Source organism: Macaca mulatta, chromosome 17 (assembly GCF_049350105.2).
Source record: "Macaca mulatta isolate MMU2019108-1 chromosome 17, T2T-MMU8v2.0, whole genome shotgun sequence".
Taxonomy (NCBI): domain Eukaryota; kingdom Metazoa; phylum Chordata; class Mammalia; order Primates; family Cercopithecidae; genus Macaca; species Macaca mulatta.
This window is the reverse complement of record NC_133422.1, coordinates 28,708,611-28,728,332: the sequence shown is the minus strand read 5'-3', so window position 1 is coordinate 28,728,332 and position 19,722 is coordinate 28,708,611. Positions and strand designations below refer to the sequence as shown.

Below are 19,722 nucleotides of genomic sequence, written 5' to 3'. Positions count from 1 at the left end.
GAGCAGCTCTGGGTATTAATATGGAAAGATTGCCACGATATACTTTTTTTTTTTTTTTGAGACGGAGTCTCACTCTGTCGCCCAGGCTGGAGTGCAGCGGCATGATCTTGGCTCACTGCAACCTCCACCTCCCGGGTTCAAGTGATTCTCATGCCTCAGCCTCCCAAGTAGCTGGGATTATAGGCATATGCCACAACATCTGGCTAATTTTTTTTTTTTTTTTTTGTATTTTTAGCAGTGACAGGGTTTCACTATGTTGGCCAGGCTGGTCTTGAACTTCTGACCTCAAGTGATCCACCTGCCTCAGCTTCCCAAAGTGCTGGGATTACAGGCATGAGCCACCACACCTGGCCCAATATACTGTTAATCTGAAAAACAAAGTATAGAACAGTGAATATAATATGCTATGTTTTATGGTAAAAAAAAAAAAAAAGGGGGGGGATGGGGGGCGGGAGAAATAAGGCCAGGTGCGGTGGCTCACACCTGTAATCCCAGCACTTTGGGAGGCCAAAGCAGGCAGATCACTTGAGGTCAGGAGTTTGAGACCAGCCTGGCCAACATGGTGAAACTGTATCTCTACTAAAAATACAAAAGTTAGCCAGGCATGGTGGTGCACACCTGTAATCTCAGCTACTCAGGAGGCTGATGGGGAGAATCGCTTGAACCCAGGAGGCAGAGATTGCAGTGAGCCGAGATCGTACCACCGCACGCCAGCCCGGCGAAAGAGTGAGACTCAGTCTCAAAAAAAAAAAAAAGAATAAAAATGATGACCTAAAGAGAGAAGGTGGAGTGGGGGCATGGGAATGGGAGCACAGTACTTCTCAAGGTATGGCTTTTGTTTTTTCTTTTTTTTAACAAAAAGTTTTCACAAAGTAAGTTTAACATGAAGATGTACAGAATCTAATGTTTACTTCACTGTAACAAACAAGCCTTTTGGAGAGGAGATATTGTAAGCAACGAGTTTCGCTGCTGAAGACAGCCATTATGTAGCTTCGTTTCAAGGCTTCTAAAAAGATGATACCATTTACTCATATTAGCACTATTCCAGTATTGCTCTGTTGCCCACTAGCTGCCAGCTCCACACATTCATCATGGGATTCATTAATGCCTGTAATTTCAGCTACTCAGGAGGCTGAAGCATGAGAATCGCTTGAACCCCAGAAGTGGAGGTTGCAGTGAGCCAAGATTGTGCCACTGGTGACACAGTGAAACTCCATCTCAAAACAAACAAATCCCCAAAAACAGTATATTGTGGCAATCTTTCCATATTAATACACCATTAAATCCCTGCAGTATTCTTTGGACATATCTGCCTCCATTTAATTTCACTGATAACTTCCTATCCATACATTTTTTTTCAACTCAGGTAAATGAGCTTATTTAAATCTGATATATTTAAATACTTTTCTTATACACCATTTCTTACAGTTTTTAAAAAGCAAATGTTTACTATGTGTTGACACTGTTCTAAGCACTTTATTATAATTCATTAGATTCTCATAACATCCTGAGACAGTTATCATTTGTCCCCATGTTACAGAGGTAGAAAATGATGTATCAGAGGTCAAGTAAAACATCCAACAGTATACAAGTGGAGGACTGGAATTCTAACCAGATGGTCTGACTTTAGAGTCTGTTTATCTTATTTTCCTCATAATTATGTTAAGTAGCATAGAAAAACAGTTGTTCAGAAATAGGAATCTCAGCCCTTATACTCACATTAAGGAAGCGGCCGACATTTCCTTCTTTTGTGGCATCCAATAAAAACACATTCCCTTTGTTGAACTTTGTTAGAGAATCAGATGAAGTGTTCTTGGTTTCACTTAGCAATTCTTCATCACAAAAGACCTGCTGTTTTTGACATGCTGTAGATCGTCCCTCTTGGGGTTTCTGTATTTGAACCTCAACTGCCTTTTTAATATTCTGATTATCCAATGTGGTCGCCTGGTTACATCTGCTCCTTGGTGGAGTTTCTTCTCTACATTTAGTTATATCTATCACATCTGATTCAGTCAGCAGATTATCTTCAAAATCATCAACATGGTTTGAACTTGAGTCCTCTAATAGATATTTTGGAAGGAAACATTAGGAAATATACTTGCTGAGCAATAGTGCTGAAATTAACAACACTAATTAGATGCTAGGTGCTTTAATTATCAATCCTTACAATGTGTTAGGCAGGTAGTATTAATTATATAAAGGAAACTTTGAGTCTCTGAGGGATTAAGGAATTCATCTGACCCACAATAATGAGAACTGGGGTAACAAACCCAGAAATGTTTGAATCCCAAAGTTTGCCTTCTCTCTACTACGTAAAAATGCCTTTTTATGAATCTACATCTTGCTTCTTCATTACTATATTTAATCTCTACTCTTAATAAAAACTGACTTTCTTCTCTTTAATTCTGGAATCTGCACTTAAGTATATTCTAAACAAATGTAACAGAGTGGGTGTTTTGGAGGCACTCTAGGCCTTTACGCTGCCAATAAAAGGTCTAACTCTGACAGAGTCACCTTCCACAAGTCCCAGCAGTGACAACTGTATTGCTAGGGGTTTTGCACATATTAGTGTTTGGTGTTTTACTAGATGACCATTCAATAATTACACTTTTGTAAACAATAATCCTTTAAAAGCAGATGCACTGCTTAATCGTTTTTCTTATCCAATAAGGAAAATAGTTTTTTGAAAGTATTCAAAAGTATGAATATGGCTGGGCTTGGTGGCTCACGCCTGTAATCCCAGCACTTTGGGAGGCCAAGGCAGGAGGATGCTTGAGGCCAAGAATTCAAGACCAGCCTGGGCAACAAAGTGAGACCCCATCTCTACAAAAAAATTAAAAAAAAAAAAAGAAATTAGCCAACAAGGGGGTGTGTGACTGTAGTTCTGGTTGCTCAGGAGACTGAGGTGGGAGGACTGTTTGAGCCCAGGAACTGGAAGGTACAGGGAGCTATGATCCCACCACTGCACTCCAGCTTGGGTAACAGAATGAGTCGCTGTCTCTCTTAAAAAAAAAAAAAAAGGTATGAATGTATGTCAGATGGAGTAAGTATAAATTACTTATTTTAAAAGAGCCACAAAGCTACTTGGACCACCTAATTCAATGGCACAAAGATATTATACCTGTTTAAAATTAAGGCTCTTAATTTAATCATCACTGTTGTTGCTGGCTGCTGTTCCTACATGTACTCATATTTTAATCATGGGTTACATGTAAGCCATAATACAACTCTGGATTTTTTTATACAAAAAGTACATAGCTGTTGACTTTTAGAGTACCCACTATATATATTGTAGTACTCAATGAAAAGGGCAAAAGAACCAAAAGCAACGGTATGCATTGTGGCTCACATGCATGATAAAATAAATATAATACACAAAATCCCCTTTCTCGATAAACCTTTTCTATCAAGGAACTGCCATGTCTCCTCCAATCTCCATCCTTTAATATTAGGTGGAGAGCTGGGGTTGCAGGGGAGAAGAGGCAGCAGTGGCTCACCAATTCTTCACAAATGGACATGTCTCAGCAATGTCTCCTTGTGAAGGACACAGTGAAATGCAAAAGTACCAAAAATAAGGTTTGTTCAGTTGTAATATTAACTACGGCAAGGACTAGTAACTCTGAAACACAAGGACTCAGGGTGGCAATATTTTAGCCTTTTGCCAGAGTCATGCTGAGTATGCTCTGTGGCAGTATTGGCTAGGCAACTGCAGGAGAGTGATGTGTGTTTATTTTTAAAGCCATCAACAAAGAGTTTGAAAGTGGCTGCTTTGCACAATGGTTCCAAAGCCATGGACAACACCTGTACACCACAGAGAGTCAGAGTTGTCCGGCTCACCCCTCTTGCCATGCATCAAGTCACTACTGGTAATGAGACCAGAGGCCAGCAAAGTTCTTCTGTAGAAGGCAAAATAGCAAATATTTTGGGCTTTGCTGGCCATGTGGTTTCTATTGTGATTATTCAACTCTTATTGTAATGTTGAAGCAGACAATATGTAATGCAAACTGGCTGTATTCCAATAAAACTTACATTTATTTTTTTTGGGACAGGGTCTTGCTCTATCGCCCAGGCTGCAGTGCAGTGGCACAATCATAGTTCACTGTAACCTCAAACTACTGACCTCAACAATCCTCCCACCTCAGCCCCCTGAGTAGCTAAGACCACAGGTGTGCACCACCACACCTGGCTATTTCTTTGTTGTTGCTGAGACAAGATCTTGCTACATTGCCCAGACTCATGGCCTCAAGCAGCCCTCCTCCTGCCTTGGCCTCCCAAAGTGCTGAGATTACAGGCGTGAGCTACTGCACCTGGCCAAAACTTTATTTCTGGACACTAAAATTGTAATTTCATATAATTTTCAAGTGTCAAAATATTATCGCCTTCTGATTTTTTTCAACTATTTAAAAATGTAAAAATCATTCTTAGCTCACATGCCATACTGAACAGGTAGAGGGCCAGATTTGGCTCACAAACAATAGTTTGCTGATGTCTTATGTAGACAAGTTGTAACCTTTCTGACAAATGCAGCATGTTTATTATGGAATCTAAGAAAATGAGCTACAGGTATTGAGCAAGAGACAGAGAAACAGGCAGAAAAGGTAGGCATTCACAGAAGAAACAAAGCCTACTTTGTGCTCCCTTGGTTTTAGAGTTCAGATGCTCTCGGGGTGGTTTAAATCCATCATTATCTTCTGGAGTGACAGACTCCGAGGCAACAAATTCCTTAAAAAAACAAGGAAGATGTCTTTACTTTCCAGGTCAGGCAAAAGTATTTAGCAGTTAGGCCTCTTTTATCAAGTGTCAATCATCATAGGCCATATGTACTAGATTCGTTTTGAAAGCCTCAAAGCTGATATCATAAGGAGTCTTTAGACTAATGGAGGCAAAATGTGTCATCCCCTTTGACTGTGTTCTACTTCTAGGTGCTTTATTAAGCCACAGTTATAAAGACTGTCAAGAAATTCTTTGTGAATTAAAATCTTAATGCATCTGTCTGTATCCCTCAATTCTAATCATCCTCAGTACTGAGAAAGTGTTATTACTAGATTATAAATTTGGCTTCAACTGTAAGTTGTGTAAAGATGAAAAACACTCATTGGCTACTCTCTACCTCAAAGAAAGGTTAACGAATTTGATAGTGCTTATGCATTGTAGACACTGCAGTCACTTTAAGTAGTAATGATAACTTTAAAAGAGGGGTATACGCTCAGCACAATGCTTGACAACCAACTAAGTGTTCAATACACATTGACCATATAATTATTATGAAAGTTTTCAGTATGTGAATGGTCAACATGTACTGAGCAGTTAGTTGGATGCCAAGCATTATGCTAAGCAAGTTGCTGATGTTTATCTCATTTAATCCTCCTAACTCGGAAACATATACTATTATCTTTTTACAGATAAAAGAAATGTATGTATGGAGATACCACCCAGCTAGCAGGCAGCAGAGCTGGAGGTTAAACCTGGTCTGTGTGACACCATGGCCAATCTTTTCATAATTCTCTGACCCTGAGGTAGCTACTGTACCATTACCAGGCAGAGGTCAAATATTTGCATAACACCTAGAGAAGAGTTTTTACTTTTCATCAACAAGCCCTAAAGTAAGCTACCATCATGTCTCTCTCTGTTCTCTTTTCTCTTTCTCTGCTTCTATGTTTCAGTCTCTGACTAATCTTAGTTCACAATGCAAAGGGTATCCTCAGAGGCTACAATGTAAAATATTGTTTTCTGGATGATTCTTTCCTAAAATTGCATCTCTTCTTTCTCATACATCTTAAAACCTTCGGCCAGGCACAGTGGCTCATGCCTCTAATCCCAGCAATTTGGGAGGCCAAAGTGGGTGGATCACCTGAGGTCAGGAGTTTGAGACCAGCCTGGCCAACATGATGAAAACCCCGTGTCTACTAAAAATACAAAAAATTAGCTGGGCATGGTGGCAGGTGCCTGTAATCTCAGCTACTCGGGAGGCTGAAGCAGGGGAATCGCTTGAACCCAAGAGGCAGAGGTTGCAGTAGGCTGAGATTGCACCATTGCACTCCAGCCTGGGCAACAAGAGTAAAACTCCATCTCAAAACAAAACAAAAACCTTGTTCTCCTTCACCTAAATTACTCTGTCCCTTTTCTTATATATCACTATTAACTCCTGAACACTTTAGCTTCTCCCACAAATTCTCAGAATGGGATACCTATCGATCTCAGTGGAGCACACTGTCAGATCATGACCAGCATTCTCCTCATACAGCCAAGCTGGAAACACGCCAACTGCCATGGACGATACTAAGTAAATAGAACATGGTCCTAGCATTTCCACAGTCCACCATTTCAAAACAATAAAAGAAATTCTACACACTATAAAGTAACACAAACATTTTGAGCTAAGTAAAGGATAGAAAGGCAATTGTTTATATCTCAGAAGGGCCCCATCAGCTGGGTGCGGTGGCTCACGCTTATAATCCCAGAACTTTGGGAGGCTGAGGCACGACAACTGCTAGAGCTCAGGAGTTGGAGACCAGCCTGGGCAATATAGTGAGACCCCATCTCTACTAAATAAGAGCCGGGCATGGTGCTGTGCACATGTAGTCCCAGCTATTCGGGAGACTGAGGGAGGAGGATTACTCGAGCCCAGGAGATTGTGGCTGCAGTGAGTTGTGACTGTGCCACTACACTCCAGCCTGGGTGACAGAGTGAGACTCTATGTAAAAAAAAAAAAAGGCCAGGCGCGGTGGCTCACGTCTGTAATCCCACCCAGCACTTTGGGAGGCCAAGGCGGGTGGATCACAAGGTCAAGAGATCAAGACCATCCTGGCTAACACAGTGAGACCCCGTCTCTACTAAAAAAAAAAAAAAATTAAAAAAGAAAAGAAGGGTCCCATCTACATTTTGCAGTTTTTACCATTTTTTTCCCATTGTGTTGAAAAATGGCTGTCTTGGATTCAGGATCTCCAATAACTGAATGATACCGAATTCTTGAAGTATTATCATATTTCGTTTCCCTAAAAAGGAAAAAAAAAATTATTCTGTATCACTAAAAATTCTTTTCATTCTCTTTATTGAAGTATAGATAATATTCATTATTACAGAAATATCCTTAATTATTAGAAATTAACCTAAGTAAGAACATGTATGTTTACTCCTTTCCCCAGAGAAAGTAAATATAATCATACTTTAAACAATTTTTGAAGTACATTTAAAAAAGGAAGAGAACCTATGAAAACTTTTCAGATAAAATGATAGAAAATTTTAAAAAACAGCAAAACTTATGACATCCATAAAAAACCTGACTGAAGTCATATAAGGTAAAATTCCAGAACTGGAACACTGAGGATAGTACATTGGCTACATTTTTAAATGTCCTGGATTTCTCAAAGTGTTAGACTTAACAACTTTGAAGCAAAATGATAAATACAAATGAGGAGAAAAGAAAGAAAGAGGGGAAGCAAAATGAACCAATTGATTGATAATTTAGATTTACTCTGAGTTCTTCACCTGTTACTTACATAGTAAGCTCCTTGGGATTATTACTGAACTTTGGTGGACATTTCTCAATTTTAGCAGTTCTAGGATGTGTTTCCAATCCTAATGGGAGAACTTCAACTTCACAATCTGAACACGCAACTTCTAATTTCCTCTTTTTTGAAAATATATTTTTCATAGTATTCTCATCTTTCCCATTTTCATCAGTACCATTAGATTTTTCAGTGTTAGCTCTGCTTAGTAATCTTCCTAAAAGGAAAATGTTAAAGAGTTTGAACAACACAGAAGATAATTGCTAACAATAAATAGACATCTGTATTTCGACTCCATGACTAAAGAACCCATACGTTTTACAATGAAGATAAACACATTAACTCATCCTACAAAACTGTTGCAAGACAAAGACCAATGTGATATTTCTTATCTTCTAGTATATGAAAAAACAGGGTATCTAAAAAAACCATCTGTCTGTTTTGGTAAAATACAAAAGAGAAGAGATTTAGCTACAATGATCCAAAACAAAGATATGGATCAGAAAATACCCTAGAAAATTAGAGATGACCTCTAGTCATAAAATTGTAGCTTTTGTCTAGTTAAAAAGGCTTTATCATCTGAAACTTACAATTTTTAACAAAAGTATCTGTTTAAATATGTGGTGATATGTTCCTAGTGTTGTCATATTAAGTTCTGCATAACACTAAAATCTTAAAGTTTATGCATTTTCTTTCAAGGGATTCAATATTATAATTGCCAAGTCCAAATTAATAGCAGGATATTCTTACCCATCATTAGGTCAGAGACATATCTTAGGTATATTTTCTAGCAACAATGATAAAACCAATGATACTTCCTGGACACTGCTTGGCATTTTACAGGTAGCTTTCATCCAACAGTTATTTTGAGAAGTATGAGAGATGAATGTCTAGGCAGGCTGTGTAGAATGTGGATCTGTAAGTGGGGAGTGGCAGGGATCCATATGTGTGACTACTCTGAATTCAGATAACTCTGCAAGCTTTTTCTTGCCCTCCCTGATGTGAACCTGACATTTCTTTTCTTTTCTTTTTTAAGCACTTGGTCATGTAAACAGATAAACCTGATTTTTTCAGATGAGTAATTTTCAGAACCTGGTTGTTCTGTTCCCTGCTGCCTAGCTGCTAGAACTAAGTCAAGGACAATTCCTTTAGACTGGCTCTAAAGCCGTGTTTCCCAAACTTTCTCACATAAGGATGTGCACAGAAAATAAGGGGTTTTGCCTGACATGCTGGAGGTAAATGTGTAAGACTACCGAAGACTGATGTGTTTGGTCCTGGGGGCTGTGGCCCTAAAGAATCAGTAATTGCATGACTGTAACACACTGCTCAGGAAGTTTTGCTCTGCGGCATGGACAACTCTCTGCAGTCCCCAAAATAGAGTGAGTTGCCTAAAGTCACTGACTGAATTATAACATGCAGATATTACATAATTAACTTGTTAAATTCTAATAATAGCTCAAAACATTGAATAAGAAAGTTTTTGACTGGTAATCTTTACCTTGGCAAGCTAGTCATCTAGTTTTTTTACTTTTAAAAAGTTTTCTTCCCTTACCCCAAAGTACCTGTAGCCATGCGGACAAAACAAATGTGCCTTGGACATAACAAGCCCTCACACAAAAACCCGTGTCATCTCTGAACCTTTCTTTTCTTGAAGAAAGTACCTCCTAAGCATCTCATCTTTTTAGTGCTCAAGTTCCCAGTTCATCTGCCTTTCTCTGATGTTCCTTTTAGATACTGTTACTCTTTACCTTGTTGTAAGCTCTCAACGGCCCTGGCTAGGAAAATGGATATTCAGAAAAGAGGATCCTACCCTAGAATAATTTTAAAATAAACCTTTGCTTTACCTGAATAAATGCAAACAAACGTCCCTCTGTCAATGTCATCTAGGCAGCGTACACCCCATCCCTTCTGCTCAGTTTTGAACACCTGTAGCCTCACTTGAGGACCATGTTGGACAACACGGTTTTGACACAACTGTCGATTACATTTGCACAACAGGCTGCATTCATAAATGCTGTCAACAAAATATGCAAAAGAGAAAAACAGACACCTCATAAAGCAAAAAGCAGTTTATTGCCACTTCACTGGCACTGACAACTACTGAGGGAAGCAGGCTAAATGTGAAAGCTCTTAGAGATAGGGTGCCTGGGTTCCCATCACAGCTTCCACATTTACTAGCTGTATTATCTTGGATGAGTTATTTAACTTCTCTGTGCTTTATCTTTGCATTTTTAAAATGGAGATTATATGACAGTACCTCCCTTATAGAGCTGCTTTGTGAAGATAAAGTGAGTCAGTACCTTGAAAGGTTGAAAATTCCCAATTCTCAAATGAGTTCTAAACAGCGTATTTTTAAATGGAGAAATGGCTGCCCAAAGTAGGCTGATCCTACAGGGGTAAGAGCCAGTCTCAAAGCAGATGAGTGTTCGAGTACACTCCGCATGATGTATGTGTGGTCTCTGACTACCATTTCCATGAACAATATACAGGATTTTTATTCCTTAATAATTTAGATTTTTGGTATTGGAACCAAATTAAACTAGATATAACATCTATATGATTTTAGACCACAATAAAAGGTACCCACCTTCAAAGATATACACACCCTGCAACAAATCTTCAAGGTACCTTACCCAGTAGGAATCTGTCTCTGTAGTCTTTTATATTTATATCCAGTGGTTATTTTGTCACTTGACAAGGGGGAAGTTTTGGCATTCCTTGCTGTCAATTGAAGACATGCACATTTTGTTCTAAAAGGAAGGCAGTGGTTGGAGAAAGAATGAAAAAGCACCAAGTTAAGTCAAGAGACTGTCTTGATAAAAGTGTAAATGATGTAATAAAAGATGCAATAGCATTTAGAATAGTTTGGCTCATGAACACTATGAGCTTTTTCCCTACACAGATCTCTTTGAAAGACAATACCTCCCAAAAGTTTATAAATAATTGTAAACTGCACTGCATCTCTATTTGCTCATAAAATACTTAACTATATGAGTTTAGCTTTTAAAAATCAATTCCTTTAATTTCACTGTACAGCACAGAAGTTTGTTTGTGAGAATTCTGCTAGTTCTGCTCTTTTACAATGGATAAACTTAAATATGTCAAATTTGTAAAGATGTAGTTTTGCAGATGTCTTAAGTTCTCTCTCACTCCAGTGACACAGAAACAGACTGGGGAGATTGACGCTATTATTGAATCCTTTTTTCATACTGTTGCGAGGCAGGAAGCTTGCAACCATAAAACTTTATGTACTTTCCCCTCTATTCAGATGATTAACTAATTTGATAGGGAACCATAATTTGATACAAAGTAAGGAACTTGGGGACTCTAGCTGTATAACTAGGTAAGTGACTGCTGGTGAGCTGGTTAAAATCTCTGGATCTTAGTTTCCTTTGCTGAACAAGTGACTTTAAGGTCTTTTCCTCTATGATTCTCTTCTGTATTTTCTCTATTAATTCATACACATCAGAATGGTGGCTGCTTGTTTGCAAGAGAAAAGAACAATGACAACAATCAACAAATTCATTAATTTGGATTCTGTTTACAGATATGAAAATCTGTAATTGTTTTCTCCCATGTGATTTTGTGTGCAAAGTTTAAAAAGTACAGAACAATACAGTACAGAAAAATACAGATAATAAACATCCATATTTTCACCATCCAGAATTAGTTGTCAGCATTTTATCTAGTTCTTTTCCCTGTATATATAATTTAAAATATACATACCACATATACACCACATATGCATGGTCTTCTTAAAAAAAGTTAAAAAGTAAAACATTACAGATATAACTAAACTCTTTCAAGAGATTTAGTGTGGCATCCTTTATGCTTTTATATACACATGTATCTACAAACAATACATTGTGTGCTTTTCATTACAAAAAAATTTACTATAGGTATTATTCTATAACTTGCTTTTTTTTTTGTTCAGTATAATGTTTTTGAGACCCATCCATGCTATATACAAATCTAGTTAATTCCTTTTAACTTTTCTACAGGATTAGGTATTGCTCACTTCATATACAATTAAGTTAATAGTTTTTCTTTTCTTTTTGGAGAAGGAGTCTCACTCTGTTGCCCAGGCTGGAGTGCAGTGGCGCAATCTCGGCTCACTGCAGCCTTGACCTCCCTGGACTCAGGTGATCCTCCCACCTCAGACTCTTGAGTAGCTGGGACTACAAGTGCGTCCCACCACGCTGGGCTAACTTTTGTATTTTTGTAGAGATGGGGTTTCGCTAGGTTTCCCAGGCTGGTCTCGAACTCCTGGGCTCAAATGATGTTCCTACCTTAGTTTCCCAAAGAGCTAGGATTACAGGTATGAGCCACTGTGCCCAGCCTCTTGGGACAGTTTAATTATACCTGTTTTAAAATCCCTTTCAATTAGATTCAACATTTATCTCTGATTCCTCAGGTGTGAATTCTCTCTTCTTGTCGGGATTCATGCTGCCTTCGTGGTCCTAAACATCGTTGCGTGGGTGTTTTAAATGTTTGTTTGAAATCATACCTTCTGTGGGGTTTAGTCCTTTGTGCTGCTCTACGTTGGGTGCCTTCTCTAACGCTTTGGCTCTGACCCTATTGGTTTTACAGCTGTTAACAAGGTTTTCATTAATACAGTTCCAGGCCCTGTGAGATATTGGCCTAGTTCCCAGTCTTGTGCAGGTAGGTACCTGCTTCTATTCCTTTGGAGAGCCAAGTCCCCAGATGAGGTAGTTGGGTTACATTTAGAGGTAATCTTTACAAAATAAAATACATATTTTTAAACAGAATAAAACAGTGCACTGAGAGGTTTTCTCTATGAGAGGCCTCAAGGAACTGAGCCAAACTGAGGTAACAGTAGATATAGCTCTCATTTTACACTCCAATTAACTGAGAGGATGGTGAAAACTATTATTATGCTATTTAAATTATTTATCATTCTCTTATTCTTTTTTTGCCAAGTATGGGTAGCTAAATTTGCATTAAATGTACATATAATGCAACACCACTCTATATCTGTATTCCTACAAATGTATGTGTACTACACACCCTTAAAATGGTTTTCAAAGTCTTAATATATTAGAACATGTTTTCATTTTTTAATGGGATATTAATACTATACTACGATCAAGAAAACACTAGTTATAAGCATCACATTAGCCAGCAAATGATTTTTAAAAGTAAAATGCAACATACAACCCAATGGTTAAGAACATGGGTTCAAATCCTGTCTCTACAATTTGTTCTATGATCTCTCCAAACTGACTTCTCTGAGGCTTAACTTCCTCATGTATAACACTGAGATATTATCTACCTCATGGGTTTTTGTGAAGATTAAGAGAATGAATGTAAAGTACTTGTCACAGTGTCTGGCACTGTTAAATATCATTTGTTGTAATGCTATTGATGATCTCTTAATGTATTAGTACTAGATTAAAGGAAATATGCATCCTTGGAAGAAATAAGTTTCAAATTACCATATTTGGCAAATAATTAGAGGTTTTTTTCCCTACTGCTAGTGAGAGCTCATTTTCCCATTGTAGACTTTTTTTTTTCTTTCTGGAGACAGGGTCTTGCTTTGTTGTCCAGGCCTCGAATACAGTGTGTGATCACAGCTCACTGCATCCTTGACCTCCTGGGCTCAAGCAGACCTCCTACCCCAGCCTCCAGAGTAGTTGGACTATAGGTGCACACCACCATACCCAGCGAATTTTTAAATTTTTTTGTAAAGATGGGGTTTTGCCATGTTGCCCAGGCTGGTCTCAAACTCCTGTGCTCAAGCTGGCCTCCCACCTTGGTCTCCCAAAGTGCTGGGATTACATGCGTGGGCCACCATGCCCAGTCTTACTGTAGACTCTTGAACAGGTTTTAGATAGACAAATTAATACATAACAAGACTTCTTAACAAGTGTCCTTACATTCAGAAGATTTTTTGAAATGCTATGTTTTTCTACTCACATGTCTATGCAGCCCTCAGAGCAGTCACAGGAATCAGTAAACATGCTGGAAAAGTTGGTTAGATAGTATGTTCGAGGCCACACAGTCTTTCTGTACTTAAACTTTGGGAGCTTTCTACTGTCAATTTCATTACAGAAAGAAATGGGCATTGATTCCACTCCATTGCTAATATCCACATCAGAAACAACTTCTTTTTGCTTTGGGTAATTCCGAGCCAACTGAACATAGGTATTGAAAGAAAAGTTATCTGTAAATAAAAAGTTACACTCTGTCTCAAGCAGGTAACGAAAAACTTCCTCCACGTTTCGTAGACTCCTTCCACAAGGGGTTTTATAACTCACATGGAGTGCTGAAGAATGAGAGTTTGTCTTTGCATGTCGTCTTTGGAAGTGACATTTGATTGGCAGCTGCAGAGGGTTTTCTCCCTTCAAGTTCAGTGGCATTTTCATCAGACAAGCACCAGAGCAGTCATGACTTTGGTAAGATAAATTCAAAGATGAGTCTTTTTCTCTAAAGTCTACAACTTTATCTTCAAGAGAGAGAATTTCCTTATTTTCCGTTGTTCTGTTAAAATAAATTATTCATTAGCATCTCAAACTTATAGTTCAATTCATTTTTAAAAAAACTATAATTATTTCCTATCTTCTTAGACAATATTAAAATAAGCCAGACTCTAAGATACACATTTTAAGATGTTCTGCAGCCATACGAACATTGTATCTATTTTTAAAACTTTTCTCAGAGATGAGGTCTTGCTATGTTGCCCAGGCTGGAGTGCAGTGACCCTTCACAGGTGTGATCACAGCACACAGCAGCCTTGAACTCTTGTCCCCAAGTGATCCTCCTGCCTCAGTTTCCCAAATAGCTGGTACAGGCATGCACCAGGTCTGCCTTATACCTGATTTCAGAATACTCCAGGAAGCTGTGATTACAGCTGTAACTTTCTGTTAGGTATTTCATAGCACCTAGCAAATTTAGAGTTGATTTAGAGCATGCAATCAATAAAGCACTGAAGAAGGTTACTTGCTGGGATCAAGCTCTTTACATGCCAAAAACAAAGGCTGGCTGAAAACTTACTAATTCATCAAGAATCCTTTATACTGTTTGCCTTCAACAATAGTACCAACTGAATTCTTTCCATAGTATGTGATCTACCTCGCAATCATATTGATACATCTGAAAAAATGGCAAAACTGACAGGAGAAAATGGGGTGGTTATTAATCTAAAAAAAAAGTCAGCAGGGTGTGATGGCTCACAACTGTAATCCCAGCACTTTGAGAGGTCAAGGCGGAAGGATTGCTTGAGCTCAGGAGCTCAAGATCAGCCTGGGCAACACAGTGAAACCTCATCCCTACAAAAAGTAAACAAAATTAGTCAAGTGTGGTGGTGCATGCCTGTAGTGCCAGCTACTTTGGGGGCTGAGGTGGGAGGAATGCTTGGACTCAGGAGGTTGAGGCTACAGTGAACCATGATCACACCATTGCACTCCAGCCTGGGTGACAGAGTGAGATCCTGTCTTTAAAAAAAAAAAAAAAAATCTGTGAAAAGCTTCCATGTGTTTGGAAATCAGGTTTTAAACTTTCACAAATAATCTGAGTTTTGTTTTACATAGTATGTTCTATCTTTAGGTGTCTGTTACGTATTATAATACAGGTATTTTAGAGACGGGTTGTATTTGCCGTATGATATGGTTTGGCTGTGTCCCTACCCAAATCTCATCTTGAATTCCCATGTGTTGTGGGAGGGACCTGGTGGGAGGTAATTGAATCATGCGGACAGGTCTTTCCTGTGCTGTTCTCGTGATAGTGAATTAAGTCTCATGAGATCTGATGGTAACATAAGCGGGAGTTTCCCTGCACAAGCTCTTTGCCTGTCACCATCCATGTTAAGATGTGACTTGCTCTTGCTTGCCTTCTGCCATGAGTGTGAGGCCTCTCCAGCCATGTGGAACAGTAAGTCCATTAAACCTCTTTCTTGGCCGGGCGTGGTGGCTCACACTTGTAATCCCAGCACTTTGGGAGGCCGAGGCGGGCGGATCACAAGGTCAGGAGATCGAGACCACAGTGAAACCCCGTCTCTACTAAAAATACAAAAAATTAGCCGGGCGCGGTGGCGGGCGCCTGTAGTCCCAGCTACTCAGGAGGCTGAGGCAGGAGAATGGCGTGAACCCAGGAGGCGGAGCTTGCAGTGAGCCGAGATCGCGCCACTGCACTCCAGCCTGGGCGACAGAGCGAGACTCCCTCTCAAAAAAAAAAAAAAAAAAAAAAAAAAAAAAAAAAAAAAAAAAAAAAAAATCTTTCTTTTGTAAATTGCCCAGTGTTGGGTATGTCTTTATCAGCAGCGTGAAAACGGACTAATACACTATATAAAGCAGTGCCATCCAAAAAAACTTTCTCCATTGATAGAAATGGTCTATACTTGTGCTGTCCAATATGGTAGCCAGTAGGCGTATGTAGCTACTGAGCACTTTTAAATGTAGCTTGCATGACCAAAGAACTGAATTTTTACATTTTATCTAATTTTGATTAATTCAAATTTAAACAGCCACATGTAGCTAGTGGCTACCACATAGGACGTGCAGATATGGAGCTTCTTCATCCTTTCTCCAAATGTATAGTAATCCTTTGCGTAAGTCCACAATTTAATTACCTAGCCTGCAATAATGGACTTTTTTCCACAACATGTAGTATAGGCTAGACCACAATAGTGGACTAGTTAACTTACACAGTTATCTTTTAGAACATATACGGTAAACTTATACAGTGATCTTTTAATAACTAATTTTATTGTAATAATCTTTAGGATTACTTATGAATTTTATTGTATGAATAACAATTTCATACGTGTAAAGATATTGTTGCAGAACATATTCCCAGAAATGGGAGTGTTAGGTCACAAGGCAAATGGATTAGTTATTTCACTAATATCGCCACATTGTTCTCCATTGTGTCAGTTCCTTCAGCAATAAATGAGAATGCCTGTTTTCATAAAGCTTCATCAATCAGGTGGGTCTGGAAGCTTTTGGATTTCAGAGTCTAACAGGTGAAAGGATGTACTATAATTTATCTAGATTTTTTTTTTTTTTTTTGAGAGACAGAGTTTGGCTTTATTGCCCAGGCTGGAGTGCAGTGGCATGACCTCGGCTCACTGCAACCTCTGCTTCCCAGGTTCAAGCGATTCTCGTGCCTCAGCCTCCCAAGTAGCTGGGATTACAGGTATGTGTCACCAAGTCCAGCTAATTTTTGTATTTTTAGCAGAGATGGGGTTTTACCATGTTGTTCAGGCTGGTCTCAAACTCCTGACCACAAGTGATCTACCCACCTTGGCCTCCCAAAGTGCTGGGATTACAGGTGTGAGCCACCACGCCAGCCCTATAAATCTTTTAATGTTGAAAATGTTTGTTTCCAATTTGTCTCTATGTTACTACTTTAATGAACATCCTCATATATAAATCCTTGACCAAATTCCTGATTATTATTTTGAAATACATTCCTTTAAGAGGAATTACTAGGTCAAGAGGAACATACATTTAAAACACTTTTTATTTATAAAATTTCCAAATATAAACATAAGAGTATACTTTTCTCATAAAAAGAGACTACGGTCAGGTGCAGTGGCCCATGCTTGCAATCTCAACATTTTGGGAGGCTGAAGTAGGAGGATTGCTTAAGCCCAGGAGTTCAAGACCAGCCTGGTCAACGTGGAGAAACTCCATCTCTACTAAAAATAGAAAAAAATTAGTGGGACGTGGTGGTGCACACCTGTAGTCCCAGCTACTCAGGAGGCTGAGGTAGGAGAACTGCCTGAGCCTGGGGAGGTCAAGGCTGCAGTGAGCCATGATGACTTCGTCACTCAAGAGCTCTGATGGAGATGTACAAGGAGATTAATGTTGTTGTTATGCCTGTTAACACAACATCCATTCTTCAGCCCATGGACAAAGGGGTAATTTTGACTTTCAAGTCTTATTATTTAAGAAATACACTTTAGGGAGGCCGAGACGGGCGGATCACGAGGTCAGGAGATCAAGACCATCCTGGCTAACACGGTGAAACCCCGTCTCTACTAAAAAATACAAAAAACTAGCCGGGTGAGGTGGCAGGCGCCTGTAGTCCCAGCTACACGGGAGGCTGAGGCAGGAGAATGGCGTAAACCCGGAAGGCGGAGCTTGCAGTGAGCTGACATCCAGCCACTGCACTCCAGCCCGGGGGCGACAGAGCGAGACTCCATCTCAAAAAAAAAAAAAAAAAAAAAAAAAAAAAAGAAATACACTTTATAAGGCTATTAAGCTGCCAGCCATAGTGATTCCTCTGATGGGTCTGGGCAAAGTAAATAACTTTCTGGAAAGGATTCACCATTCTAGATACCACTTGTGATTCATGGGAGGAGGTCAAAATATCAACCTTACCAGGAGTTTGGAAGAAGTGGATGCTAACCCTCATGAATGACTTTGAGGGGCATAAGATTTCAGTGGAGGAAGTAACTGCAGATGTGATACAAATAGCAAAAAACTAGAATTAGAAGTAGAACCTGAAGATCTGACTAAATTGTTGCAATCTCAGGATAAAACTTGAATGGATGAGGAGCTGCTTCTTATGGATGGGCAAAGAAAGTGGTTTCTTGAGATGGAATCTACTCATGAAGATGCTGTGGACAATGTTGAAATGACAACAAAGGATTTATTAATAGAACATTACATAAATTTAGTTGATAAAGCAGTGGCAGGCTTCGAAAGAATTGACTCCAATTTTGAAAGCTGTTCTATTGTGGGTAAAATGCTGTCAATGAACAGCATCACATACTGCAGAGAACTCTTTCGTGAAAGAAAGAGTCCATCAATGTAGCAAACTTTATTGCTGTCTTATTTTAAGAAATTGTCATAGCACTCCAACAGTCAGCAGCCACCACCCTCATTAGTCAGTGTAGGGTCCAGCCCTATGGGGCTTTGCGGGTGTTCTCCCCGTGTGCGGAGACGAGAGATCGCAAGAAATAAAGACACTAGACAAACAGATAAAGAGAAAACAGCTGGGCCCGAGGTACCACTACCACCAAGACACGGAGACCAGTAGTGGCCTCCAATGGCTGGGCGTGCTGATATTTACTGTATACAAGACAAGGGGGTAGGGTAAGGAGGGTGAGTCGTCCAAGTGATTGATAAGGTCAAGAAAGTCACATGGTCATAGGACAGGGGGCCCTTCCCTTTCAGGTAGCCGAAGCAGAGACAGAAGGCAGCATACGTCAGCGTTTTCTTCTATGCACTTATCAGAAAGATCAAAGACTTTAAGACTTTCACTATTTTTTTTCTACTGCTATCTTCTAAGAACTTCAAAGAGGAACCAGGAGTATGGGAGGAACATGAAAGTGAACAAGGAGCATGACCACTGAAGCACAGCACCACAGGGAGGGGCTTAAGCCTCTGGATGACTGCAGGTAGGCCTGGATAATATCTAACCTCCTGGATAATATCTAATACCTCCCACAAGAAGCTGGTGGAGCAGAGTGTTCCCTGACCCCTCCAAGGAAAGGGAGACTCCCTTTCGCGGTCTGCTAAGTAATGGGTGCCTTCCCAGGCACTGGCTATTACCGCTTGACCAAGGAGCCCTCAAGTGGCCCTTATGCAGGCGTGACAGAGGGCTCACCTCTTGCCTTCTTGGTGACTTCTCACAATGTCCCTTCAGCACCTGACCCTATACCTGCTGGTCATTCCTTAGTTATATTAGTAATACAACAAAGAGTAATATTAAAAGCTAATGATTAATAATGTCTATACTAATGATTGATAATGTCCATGATCATCTCTGTATCTAATTTGTATTATAACTATTCTTATTCTAACTATTTTCTTTATTATGCTGAAACAGTTTGTGCCTTCAGTCTCTTGCCTCGGCACCTGGGTAATCCTCTGCCCACAAGTCTGCAGCCATCAACATCGAGGCAAGACTCTTCACCAGCACAGAGATTAGGACTTGCTAAAGGCTCAGATTATTGTCAGTATTTTTTAGCAATAAAGTATTTATAAATTAAGGTATGTACATTGTGTTTCTAGACATAATGGTACTGCACACTTAATAAACTATAGTATAGTGTAAATGTAACTTTTACATGCACTGGGAAACCAAAACCTTTTTGTGACTTGTTCTATTGTGATATTTGTTTTATTGCAGTGGTCCAGAACCAAATCTGCAATTATCTCTTAGGTACATCTGTACACTATTGGTGGGAATGTAAATCAGTATGGACATTATGGAAACCAGTATGGAAGTTCTTCAAAAAATAAAA

General features: G+C 39.3%; 1 protein-coding gene and 1 long non-coding RNA gene across 7 annotated transcripts in view; one reads left to right on the top strand and one right to left on the bottom strand.

Annotated features, from left to right (window-relative positions):
* Positions 1–19,722, bottom strand: part of SETDB2 (SET domain bifurcated histone lysine methyltransferase 2) — a 51,400-nt gene that overhangs the window by 1,880 nt on the left and 29,798 nt on the right. For 4 of the 6 annotated variants that reach the window (XM_015121057.3, XM_077974367.1, XM_077974366.1 and 1 more), the window contains 7 exons: positions 13,446–14,009; positions 10,142–10,258; positions 9,353–9,522; positions 7,500–7,725; positions 6,896–6,995; positions 4,629–4,722; positions 1,720–2,060 (listed from right to left, as the gene is read on the bottom strand). In XM_015121057.3, coding sequence (XP_014976543.1) covers positions 1,720–2,060; positions 4,629–4,722; positions 6,896–6,995; positions 7,500–7,725; positions 9,353–9,522; positions 10,142–10,258; positions 13,446–14,009 — 1,612 coding nt within the window. The remainder of the gene's footprint in view (positions 1–1,719; positions 2,061–4,628; positions 4,723–6,895; positions 6,996–7,499; positions 7,726–9,352; positions 9,523–10,141; positions 10,259–13,445; positions 14,010–19,722) is intronic. The other 2 variants (XM_077974365.1, XM_015121058.3) reach the window with 1 other exon arrangement.
* On the top strand, positions 18,765–19,467 carry LOC144336336 (uncharacterized). Its single transcript, XR_013407998.1, has 2 exons — positions 18,765–18,873; positions 19,305–19,467. It is a non-coding gene; the product is annotated as an uncharacterized LOC144336336 (long non-coding RNA).